This window comes from Artibeus jamaicensis, unplaced genomic scaffold (genome assembly GCF_021234435.1).
Source record: "Artibeus jamaicensis isolate MK-2021 breed Jamaican fruit bat unplaced genomic scaffold, CSHL_Jam_final contig_399, whole genome shotgun sequence".
In the NCBI taxonomy this organism is placed as follows: Eukaryota; Metazoa; Chordata; class Mammalia; order Chiroptera; family Phyllostomidae; genus Artibeus; species Artibeus jamaicensis.
In genome coordinates this window covers 932965-945685 of record NW_026521816.1, presented here as the reverse complement: position 1 = coordinate 945685, position 12721 = coordinate 932965, and the positions used below count along the sequence as shown (strand labels likewise).

Below are 12721 nucleotides of genomic sequence, written 5' to 3'. Positions count from 1 at the left end.
TAGATTCAGCGGGCAGCAGAGCCATGCTGAAATAAGTACTGCTGTTTGAGATGGGCCCCTGAACAGGGGATCCCACGTGGTGGTCCACCTGAGACAACGTCAAGCACACCAGCATTCACATCATGAGGGTGCCAGAAAGAGAAGAGAAAGAGCAAGAAATTGAAAATCTATTTGGAAAAATGACAGAAGGCATTCTTAACTTGGAGAAGATAATAGACATATAAAGTAAGCACAGAGAGTCCCAAACAAAGTGAACATAATAGGCCCATGCTAAGACACACCATAATTAGCCTGGCTGGTGTAGCTCAGTGGATTGAGCACAGGCCTGTGAACCAGAGGATTGCGGTTTGATTTCCAGTCAGGGCACATGCCTGGGTTGCAGGCCAGTTCCCAGCAGAAGACTCACAAGAGGCAACTATACATTGATATTTCTCTCCTTCCCTTCCTCTCTAAAGATAAATAGATAAAATTTAAAAAAAAAAGGACACACTATAATTAAAATGCCAAAGGTTAAAGACAGTTTTAAAAGCAGCAAGCGAAAAACAGTTATCTACAAGGGAGCTTCCATGAGACTGTCAGCTGATTTCTCAACAAAAACTTTGCATGCTCGAAGGGATTGGCAAGAATTATTAAAGTAATGAAAAGCAAGGACCTAGAACCAAGATTATCTACCCAGCAGAGCTATCATTCAGAATCAAATAACAAATAAAGAGCTTCCCAGACAAGAAAAAGTGAAAGTTCATGGCCACCAAACCAGTATAGATGATAGATAGATAGATAGATAGATAGATATAGATATATCTCTTCTTTGAGAAGAAAAAAGATTAAAATATCAATAAAAAACACCAATCAGCCATTGAATCTATAAACCAAAATAAAGAAGCAGGACAGAAACAGACTCAGCAACAGAGAACATCTGGCAGTTACTCGATTGGAGGGAGTTGGGAGGATGAATGAAAAAGGTGAATGGATTAAGAAGTACATATTTGTTGTTACAGAATAGTTGTACAGATGTACAGTACAACCATAGGTTATATAATCAATACTATTCTGATAACTATGCATGGTGTCAAATGGGTGTATGATTTATCAGGTTGATCACTTAGTAATTTATGTAATGTCTAATCATTGGAGTTTATACCTGATACTAATAATGTATGTCAACTATAATTGAAAATAATTTTAAATGATTAAAAAGAAATTTAAATAAAGAATTACGTATAGCTTCTCAGAAACCATACCAGAAATGAGTGTGGAATGAAATACTTACATGGTTGAGAGGAAAATACTCATTAACTAGACTTCTGTGCCCTGTAAAACTATCCTCCAAAAAGTGAGGTGGAAATAAAGATTTTATCAGATAAAAATTGAGGGAGTTAGTTGACATGCCTTTCAAAAATTATTAAAAGTTCTTTAGAAAGAAGGAAAATGGTGTATGGCAGACCCCAATAGGCATATTGAAGAAGAACAAAATGGGAGAATTAACACTATATGATTTCAAGACTTACTATAAAGAAAGCCACAACAATCAATTGTGGCATTGTTGAAAGAATAGACAGATCTATGAAACAGAACAGAAAGCCTAGAAACAGACCTATATGCGTATAGTCAACAGTTCTTTGGCAGTGGACCAAAGATAATCTTCAACAAATGGTGCTGGAACAAGTAGACATCTACATGCAAGAAAAAAAAAGAAAGAAAGAAAATGAATGTTGCCCTGGTTGAGTAGCTCATTTGGTTAGAACATTGCCCTGATATACCAAGGTTTCAGGTTCCATCTCTGGTCAGGGCACATACAAAAAGCAACCGTGAATGCATTAATAAGTGAAACAAATCAATGTTTCCTTGCTCTGCCCTGCCCTTCCCTGCCCTCTCTCATTCCTCCTCCCTCCTCCCCCTCTCCTCTCCTTCTTACTCTCCCTCTCCCTCTTTCTAAATGAATAAATTTTTAGAAAGTCAATAAATAAATTTATTAAAATCTAGACATTTAACCCAACAAAATTTAACTCAAAATGGATCAGAGAGCTAAATATGAAACAATGCTATTAAACTCCTAAAAGATAACAGGGAAAAACCTAGATGACCTTGGGTATGGCAATGGCTTTTAAGATAAGATTACTGAAGGCATGACCCATGAAAGAATTAATAAGCTAAACTTAATTAAAAATTTACTTTGTTAAAGATAATGTCAAAAGTATAAGAAGATAAGCCACAGAGCAGAAGAACATACTTGCAGAGGACATGTATCTAACAAAGGACTGTTATCCAAAATATACAAAGAACTATTAAAACTCAACAATAAGAAAACAAAAACCAAAACCCTGATTTTAAAAATGGGATGAAGTCCTTAACAGACACCTCACTGAAGAAACTATACAGGTTGGAAATAAGCATATGAAAAGGTACTGCACAACATACGTCATCAGGGAAGTGCAAATTAAAATGAGATACCAATTAGAGTGGTCCAAACCAAAACGACAACACTACCAAATGTAGGCAAGGACATGGAGCAACAGGAACTCTTGTTTATTGCTGGTAGGAATGTATAGTGATGATGCAGCCATTTTGGAAGAAATTTGGCAGTTGCTTATAAAACTAAACATACGCTTACCATAATGTTCAGCAGCCATGTTCCCTGGTATTTACCCAAAGGATTTAAAAACATATATCCAAACAAAAACCTACAGGTAGATGTTTATAGCAGCTTTATTCATAATTACCAAAACTTTGAGCTAATCAGATGGCCGTCTAGATCAATGGATAAATAAATCATGATACATTTAGATAATTTAATATTAAAGTCATGCACCACATAATGACATATGATGGTGGTCCCATAAGATTATAATGGAGGTGAATTTCCTGTAAGAAATAGGATATGTGGTTCAGAACGGAGTTTTTTTTCCTCTGGTGGAAGCAATATTGTGGAACTTGGCAATAGATTTCTTCTCACTCACAGCGCCTCAATTTTGAGTGCACAGATTACATCCCAGTCAATGACTAACCTGTTTCAGATCACAGGAACCTATCCTCCCAAAGCTATATATTCAGAAGGCATCATAGTTCTCTTAGATCTAGCCTGATGGTCTTCAGGGTATGCTGCTGTAAATTTTTTGTTGAGGACCTAAGATCCTGTACAATGACAGACATCCAGAGGAGCTACTTTAACAAGGCTTGAGTACCACTGCCACTTTAGGAAAAACTTTTGGTGGTATTGTGGAGCCAGCCTGTTGCTGTTCTTTGGAAATATTTTCAGCTTGTAATGATGTAAAGTATAGATAAATTTTATTCCATCAGTTCAATTGCAGAGAGAGCCCTTTGTGCTAGACAGGGTTGATGGAACTAAAAACAAATTTCCATAGTTCAAATACTGAATCCCCAGTTATACGCCCTCTCCATGTTAAATACTCTTTTTTTTTTATGAGTACCACAAAGTTACTTGACCTGACCACTGCTCCAACATGCAATAGCCAAAACCATCTTGATTTCCTATTCCTACTGATCCTCAGGCCATCTTTCCTTCCTTACATTATTATGGTCTATGTCTTAACTAGCTGGTGTCTCCTCTATATTTCCAATGAGTCCAGCACATATCCCTGTTCATGGAGCAGCACTGAAAACTTCATATTCTATTTTTGACTCTCCAGTGGAAGCAGATAAAGGGCTTTTAGGACAGTGTTTATAAAGTCTCTCATAGTGTACAGTAATGTCCTAGGCTTTCACATTCACTTACTACTCACTCACTGACTGGCTCAGCCAAAGCAACTTCCAGTCCCCCAAGTTCCATGAATGGTCATGGTAAGTACCCTGTACAGGTGCACCATTTTAAAATCTTGTATACCTTATTTTTCATTATACCTTTTTTTATGTTAGATACACAAATATTTATCATCGTTACAATTGCCTACAGTATTAAGTACTATAACATGCTGTACAGGCTCATAGCCCAGGAACCTAGGTGTATCGTAGGTTAGACCATCAAGGTTTGCGTAAGTGCCTCTATGATGTTCCTGCAATGAAACCACCTAATTTCTCATTTCTCTCAGAACATATTCCTATTGTTAAGTGATACATGACTGTATTCAGCACTAATATAAGCTATTGAGCCATGGAAAGACATGGGAGAAACTTAAATGCATATCATTACTAAGTGAAAGAAGCCAAAAAGACCAATCTATATAATGTATGATTCCAACTATATGACATTGTGGGAACAGTAAAACTATGGAGACAGTAAAAAAAAAATCAGTGGTTCTAAGGGCTTGTAGGAGAAAACAGATGAATAGGTGGATCATGGGATTTTTAGGGCAGCATAAGAGCTCTGTAATAGTGAATATAGGTCATTATATATTTGTCCAAACCGGTAGAATGTACACCACTAAGAATGAGCCCTAATGTAAACTATGGACTTTGAGCAACAATGATGTGCATCAATGATGAACCAATGTAAGTTTATCATTTGTAACAAATGTATCACTCTGGTGGCGAATGTTGATAATGAAAGAGGTGGTGCATTGGAGAGAAGGCGGCGGGTAATAGAAATTCTCTGTACCTTACCCTCAATTTTGGAATGAACCTAAAACTGCTTTTAAAAATAAAGTCTGTTAAAATATTTTTTAAGGTAGATTTCATAGTTATAAAAATTTCCTAATCTTTTAGTAAGTTAAAGATTCTATTTGTGTTGAAGCAAAAGGATTTAAGGTCAAAACAGAGGTGCTGATATGTTTAAGAATGATGATCAAGAGACTGGAGGGTCGAGATGGAGGGTCCATCTCGGTGGAAGTCTCTTGTGCCTTCTTGCACAACCAAGTTTAAAAACAACAAAGTTTTAGCAACAAAAATGCAGCCAAACCACAGAAAATTAAACTATATGAAAGTCTGACAACAACGAACCATTCAGCCAAACCGGTAAGAGGGGCAGAGCCAGCAGCAGAGCTGGGTCAGGCAGGAAAGATCCACCAGACCGACACGGGCGTGCAACCCAGGTGCACCAGCAGTTGTGGGTGAATCCCAGGTGTGGAGTGGCAGGCGGACCCACTGAGGGCCCAAGGCAGTGGATCCACTGAGGACTGACCACGGTCACACATTCGCACACAGATAAACCAGTGAAGGAGTGAGCAGTCAGACAGAACATGCAGGCCCCAGCACTAGGAAGCAGCAGAGGGGAACGCCATTGTCCCTCTCTGACCCGCCCCCACAAACAGCATCACAAACCAGTGACCTGGGTGGCCCCACCCTTGTGAACATCTGAGGCTCCCCTCCTCATATGTAACAGGCACGAACAGATCAAAACATGGCTCAAGAACAACTCAGAGCCCCAGAGCCGATAAATCTAAGCAATGAAGAAATAGCCAAACTCAGATGCTCAGTTCAAAACACTGGTGATCAGGATGCTCACAGAACTGGTTGATTTTAGTCACAAATTAGAGGAACATATGAAAGCTAAACTAATTGAAATGAAGGGAAATGCACAGGAAAACAATAGTGATGGAAAGGAAACTGGGACTCAAATCAATGGAGTGGACCAGAAGTAGGAAAAAATGACCAAACAGAAAAGGATGAAGAAACAACAATTCAAAAAAAAATGAGAGGCTTAGGAACCTCCAGGACATCTTTAAATGCTCCCACATCCGAATTATAGGGGTACCAGAAGGGGAAGAGGAGCAGCCACAAGTGGAAAACTTATTTGAACAAATAATAAAGGAGAATTTTCCCAATCTGGCAAAGGCAATAGACTTCCAGGAAATCCAGGAAGCTCAGAGAGTCCCAAAGAAGTTGGACCCAAGAAGGAACACACTGAGGCACATCATAATTACATTAGCCAAGATTAAAATGAAGGAGAGAATCCTAGAAGCAGCAAGAGATGAGGGGACAGTCACCTACAAAGGACTGCCCATCAGACTGTCAGCTGATTTCTCAAAAGAGATCTTACAGGCAAGAAGGGGCTGGAAAGAAGTATTCCAAGTCATGAAATCCAAAGACCTACATTCAAGATTGCTCTATCCAGCAAAGCTTTCATTTAGAATGGAAGGACAGATAAAGTGCTTCTCAGATAAGATCAAATTCAAGGAGTTCATCTTAACCAAGCCCTTATTATATGAAATGTTAAAGGGACTTATCTAAGAAAAAGAAGATAAAAAAATATGAACAGTGAAAGGTCAGCACACTCAAAGTTATTAACAACCACACGTAAAACAAAAGCAAACTAAAAGGACAGCTAGATCAGGAGCAGAACCATAGAAATGGAGATCACATGGAGGGTTAGCAACAGGGGAGTGGGAGAAGGAGAAGGGGGGAGAAGGTACAGAAAATAAGCATAGATGGTAGGTAGAAAATAGATAGGGGGAGGGCAAGAATAGTAGGGGAAATATAGAATTTAAAGAACTTGAGACAAGTGGTCATAAACTAAAGGGGGGATGATGGGGGAGGGGGTATGCAGGGTGGAGGGGAATGAAGGGGAGAAATAGAACAACTGTAATGGCATAATCAATAAAATATATTTAGAAAAAGAATGATGATTGCTTTTAGTAAAAACAGACATATAACTAAGCTGTATTAGATTCCTCAGCATCACTGTTAAAATGCTGAGTAAATTTGTAGATTACTTATGATTTTAGCTGAATAGTTTCTTCCCAGTGTATATATTACTTACAATAATAATTTTACCAGTTTTTTAAATAAAAAACTGCAACAGTTCTGAAGTTACAATAATTGGTCATTATTAATTTGCTTAGAAGCATCAGCATACCCATCATAGAAAGGAGGTTGTTCCAGGTATGGCATTCATTTTTTTGTTCCAAGGCTCTCACTAGGAATAATAAGTTAGAATTTTCTGTAGGGGGGGCATTATTTAGTAGAGTTAGCCTTGGTATGCAAATTCAATATTTGCAGCTATTCACAACTATTAGAACAATAATGAGTAAAAGCAAAAAATAACCAGATAGTCTAAGAGGGTAAGGTCTTGATTTTTGAAGTTAGATCCACGTACCTCAAAAACAAGTGTGGCATCTATGGAAAAGAAGACATGATTTCTCAGCCCCATGTTTATGTATGCCAGGAAGTCTCAGAATCCTAAAATAAATACGGACAAACAAATTTATAAACCAGATTCTACGTTCACAATCCTTGTTTTTTTGCCATATTATTAAATGGGTAGACCATAAAGTAGAAATTCAGATTCTAACAGTAACCAGTATGAACAATAATTAACTATGCATAGGCCCTGGGCTGGTAACTCAGTTTGTTAGAGTATCATGCCAATATGCCAAGGTTGCTGGTTCAATCCTGGGTTGAGAACATAAAAGAATCAACCAATGAATTCATAAGTAATTGGAAAAACAAACCTCTCCCTCTCCTCTTTCCTTCCCCTTTCCCCTCCATCTCTCTCCCTCTCTCTCCACTCTCCCCCTCTCCTTTTCTGTCTTCCCCCCTCTCTTCCCTCTCTCCCCCTCTCCTGTACCTCTCCCTCCCTCTTTACCTCTCTAAAATCAATAAATAGAACAATTTAAAAATAATAATAATTGACTTGGCAAGGTAGAGCATATAATTGCCATATATGAGATCACCAGAGGAGCCTGGGAAGGTGATCCAAGGGTTCAAGACATCCAGGGCTAGATAAAGGTTACTTTTCAGGGTTCCCAAAATAAGAAAGAGAACTCAGAAACATTTCCTTAGATATTTTGGATACAGATTCATTTATATGAAGGAGAACAATCAGTTGTTCAGGAACAAAGGCAAAAACAGGATTTAGAAGAAAGGAGACACAGGAAAAACTATAGACAATCTGGAAACAGCAAGTCTCATTTATGTATTTTTGAAGGTAACCTGATTGGCTGGTATGTAGCAAAGAGGTCAGTTGAGGTATTCTGTCCCTGAATAGGGGCCGACTGGGAATATCCAAATAATTCAGTTGGTTTCATAATATTTAGAAAATACCGAGTTTTTTGCTATAAGATATGAGAGTCTGTATATAACATCTTCTCCTGGTTTACCATTATCACCTCTACTTTATATTAGAGTAGACCTGAAACATTTCATCTTTCTTATTTAAAATTTTTTTTTCGTTTTATTTATTTATTTTAGAGAGAGGGGAAAGGAATGGAAAAGAGAGGGAGAGAAACCTCAATGTGTGGTTACTCTCACATGCCCCCAACTGGGGATGTGGCTCACAGCCCATACATGTATCAAATCTGCAGGCCTTTGGCTCAATCCACTGAGCCACACCAGCCGGGGCTCCTCCTCCTTAAATTTTGTTTACATTTCAGAAGTTTATTTTTTGTTGATGACTCACATATTTAACTTGGAAATATATTGTATACATTTAAAATCCCCTTTCCCTTCAATAGATCTTCTCATACTTAAAATCATCTGAATTATGCTTATTTTATTATATAATGCCAGTTAAGTATAACAAATGTTGAATTTAGAAAATATTGAAGCTTCAAGAATGGACACATAAACCCTACATCAAAATGGCTTGATGACTTAGTCTGACTGGTTGAATATATAATGTCCTAAAGTTAATTATTTTGTCTTTTATTGAAGAATCTTTTACTAGAATATGATAAGCAGTCAGAGCAATTGGACATAGAAAAAGAACGTACTAATAATTTTGAGCAGCATATAGAAGAACTTACAAGACAATTAAGGACTTCAGTTTCTCAGGTAACTTTAAGTGCAAAGATGAAAAATTTATTTAGACATGAAAATTTTAATATTTCAATTTCAATATTTTTACATAAAATAAAATTAATTCATAGAAACTTAATTTCATTCTCTTTTTCCCACTGTTGGGGGAAAAACTAGCAAATGTTTTGTCTTTTTTAAAAATATATTTTATTGATTATGCTATTACAGTTGTCCCATTTTTCCCCCTTTATTCCCCTCTGCCCTGCACAACCCTCCCACCCGTATTCCTTCCTTTTGGTTTGTGTCCATGGGTCGTACATATAAGTTATTTGGCTTCTACATTTCCTACACTTTTCTTGCCGTCTCCCTTTCTATTTTCTACCTATTCTCTATGCTACTTATTCTCTGTACCTTTTCCCCCTCTCTCGCCCTCCCACTGCCTTACTGATAACCCTCCATGTGATCTTCATTTTTGTGATTCTGTTCCTGTTCTAGTTGTTTGCTTAGGTTCGGTTCTTAATAGCTGTGAGTTTGTTGTCATTTTACTGTTCATGTTTTTTATTTTCCTTTTCTTAGATAAGTCCCTTTAACATTTCATATAATAAGGGCTTGGTGATGATGAGCTCCTTTAACTGGACCTTATCTTGGAAGCACTTTATCTGCCTTTCCATTCTAAATGAAAACTTTGCTGGATAGAGCAATCTTGGATGTAGGTCTTTGGATTTCATGACTTGGAATACTTCTTTCCAGCCCCATCTTGCCTGTAAGGTCTCTTTTGAGAAATCAGCTGTCAGTCTGATGGGTACTCCTTTATAGGTGACTGTCCCCTTATCTCTTACTGCTTCTAGGATTCTCTCCTTCATTTGAATCTTGGCTAATATAATGATGATGTGCCTTGGTTTGTTTCTTCTTGGGTCCAACTTCTTTAGGACTCTCTGAGCTTCCTGGACTTCCTGAAAGTCTATTTCCTTTGGCAGATTGGGAAAGTTCTCCTTCGTTATTTGTTCAAATAAGTTTTCAACTTCTTGCTCTTTCTCTTCCCCTTCTGGTACCCCTATAATTCTGATGTGGGAACGTTTAAAGATGTCCTGGAGGTTCTTAAGCCTCTCCTCATTTTTTGAATTGTTGTTTCTTTATTCTGTTCTGTTGACTGTTTCTTTCTTCCTTCTGCTCCAAACTGTTATTTTGAGTCCTGGTTTCCTCCCCCTAAACTGTTGGGTTCATGTAGATCTTTCTTTATTTCACATAATGCAGCCTTCATTGCTGCCTGGGTCTTTTTTATGCCATTGAAATACCCATTGAGTTCCTGGAGCATACTGAGAACCAGCGTTTTGAACTGTGCATCTGATAGTTTGGTTATATCTTCATTGCTTAGTTGTATTTTTTCCTGGAGCTTTGATCTATTCTTTCATTTGGGCCATTTTTTTTGTCTCGGTGTGCCTGTTATGTAGTAAGGGATGGAGCCTTAGGTGTTCACCAGGGCAGGGCAACACACATTGATGTGCTGTGATACTGTATGTGGGGGAGGAGTCAGAAAGAGAACAGTTGTGCTTGCTCCACTCCGCCAGTATTCAGTCACTGCCCTTGCTACCCACAATCAAATTGGGCCCTCCAGGTGCTGATTCCCAGGTGGGTGGATTTGTGTGTATTCTAGGACCATGTGGGTCTCTCCAACAACCTCTCCTGTGAGGTTGGGAGTTTCTCCCCCTGCCACCTCAACCCCTACAGGTATTTTCAGTCAGAAGTTTTGAGGCTTTATTTCCCCATGTTGGAGCCCTGGGTTGCTTGGTCTGGCTTGCCCCCCCTCATTTATTTCTCCCAGCTTATCTGCACATGAATGTGGGACTGCCCAGTCTGCAAGCCACTGCCTCACCCGGTCCTCCATCCAGCTGCCTCGCTGCAAATCCTTTCCACCCGGCTGCCCCTCTCTGCCCCTCCTACTCGTGTGAATGAATGTTTCTTCTTTAACTCCTTGGTTGTCAGACTTCCATACAATTCAGTTTTCTATCAGTTCTGGTTGTTTTTTGTTTTTAAATTTGTTGCTGTCCTTCTTCTGGTTATGGGAGGAGGCATAGTGTGTCTACCTATACCTCCATCTTGGCCAGAAGTCTATTCTGTCTTTCTTACTGCTCTAATCTCAGTTCCCCTGGGGTTTTTATATTAATTTTGTCTTTTCCTCTACTAGTATTCCTGGTCTCTTATAGTGTTTGCCAATTAATATCAATGATGATAGTGTTTAAAACTTATCCTTAATTTAACATTGTCATTCTTTAGAATAGATTTTGAAATCTTAATTTTTTTAATACTATACCAACATTCTCATTAGTGTACCATTTTTCTCTTCCACTCCTTTATATTTTGTGTGTGTTTACAGCAATGAATCATTTGTCATTTTAGTGTGAAAAATTAAATTCTGATAAAGATGATCTCATGGCTCATGTTGAAACATTGCAATCTAATGCCAAGTTATTGGAAGAACAGATTTTGGAAGTCCAAAAAGCCAAAGTAATGGCAGACAAAGAGTTGGAAGCTGAAAAACTTAAGAAAGAGCAAAAGATAAAGGTAAAAATAGTCCTGTGGGATAAATTTATATTATATATTGATGTTTTTTATCAAGGTGTTGTTTAAAAGATGGAAAGATTAATGAGTAGCATTTGTGAATTCAGCAAAGTCCTTTAATTTCTTAATGTATGCAAACTATGAATTTGAGAATCCAAGCTATGATTTTCGAGTATATATTGTTTTAATATTAAAATATTTCAAACATTTTATATTCTATTATGTCAGATTTCTTTTTTGTAATTCATTTTAAATACCTTGTTTTTTAATGTTGGTTGGCTTGCGGTGGGGTGGCCATTTTATCTCTAATTTTAGGAGCATGCCAGTTCTGTTAAGGAATTTGAAGAACTTTGCCTACAACTTCAAAAGGAGAAGAAACAGCTACAGAAAACCATGCAAGAATTAGAGCTGGTTAAAAAGGTAAAATAAACCATCAGACTCAACCCTGAAGTCAGTATTTACATTTGTTAAACTATTCTATAAACATTAAAAATAAATGTTCCAAAATCAGTGTTACTTATGGTACTAAAATAGTCATGTATAAATTGCTTGCCTCAAAATATTGAAAATTTAACTTTTAAAAAATTTTATTGATTATGCCATTACACTTCTATTTCCCCTCCTTCATTCCCTTCCACCCTGCACATCCCCTCCTCCACCATTCCCCCCTTTAGTTTATGATCACGTGTCTCAAGTTCTTTAGATTCTATATTTCCCCTACTATTCCTGCCCTCCCCCTTATCTATTTTCTACCTACCTTTCTACGCTACTTATTTTCTGTACCTTCTCCCCCCTTCTTCTTCTCCCACTCCCCTGTTGCTAACCCTCCATGTGATCTTCTTTTCTATGGTTCTGCTCCTGATCTAGCTGTTCTCTTAGTTTGCTTTTGTTTTAGGTGTGGTTGTTAATAACTGAGTTTGCTGTCCTTTCACTGTTCATCTTTTTTATCTTCTTTTTGTTAGATTTCATACAAGCCCTTTAACATTTCATATAATAAAGACTTGGTGATGATGAACTCCTTGAATTTTATCTATCTGAGAAGCACTTTCTCTGTCCTTCCATTCTAAATGAAAGCTTTGCTGGATAGAGCAATCTTGGATGTAGGTGTTTGGATTTCATGTGTTGGGGTACTTCTTTCCAGCCCCTTCTTGCCTGTAAGGTCTCTTTTGAGAAATCAGCTGACAGTCTGATGGGCACTCCTTTGTAGGTGACTGTCCCCTCATCTCTTGCTGCTTCTAGGATTCTCCTTCATTTTAATCTTGACTAATGTAATTATGATGTGCCTTGGTGTGTTCCTCCTTAGGTCCAACTTCTTTGGGACTCTGAGCTTCCTGGATTTCCTGGAAGTCTATTGCCTTTGCCAGATTGGGAAAGTTCTCTTTTATTATTTGTTCAAATAAGTTTTCCACTTGTGGCTGCTCCTCTTCCCCTTCTGGTACCCCTATAATTCGGATGTGGGAGCATTTAAAGATGTCCTGGAGGTTCCTTAGCCTCTCCTCATTTTTTTTTTTGAATTGTTGTTTCTTCATCCTTT

The 12721-nt window shown here is 37.9% G+C and overlaps 1 protein-coding gene across 3 annotated transcripts in view; it reads left to right on the top strand.

The window, feature by feature from the left end:
* GCC2 (GRIP and coiled-coil domain containing 2) overlaps positions 1 to 12721 on the top strand; it is a 118399-nt gene that overhangs the window by 18959 nt on the left and 86719 nt on the right. For 2 of the 3 annotated variants that reach the window (XM_037138348.2, XM_053665256.1), the window contains exons 10-12: positions 8545 to 8664; positions 11026 to 11190; positions 11503 to 11607. In XM_037138348.2, the coding sequence (XP_036994243.2) occupies positions 8545 to 8664; positions 11026 to 11190; positions 11503 to 11607 (390 nt within the window). The remainder of the gene's footprint in view (positions 1 to 8544; positions 8665 to 11025; positions 11191 to 11502; positions 11608 to 12721) is intronic. The other variant, XM_053665255.1, reaches the window with a different exon arrangement.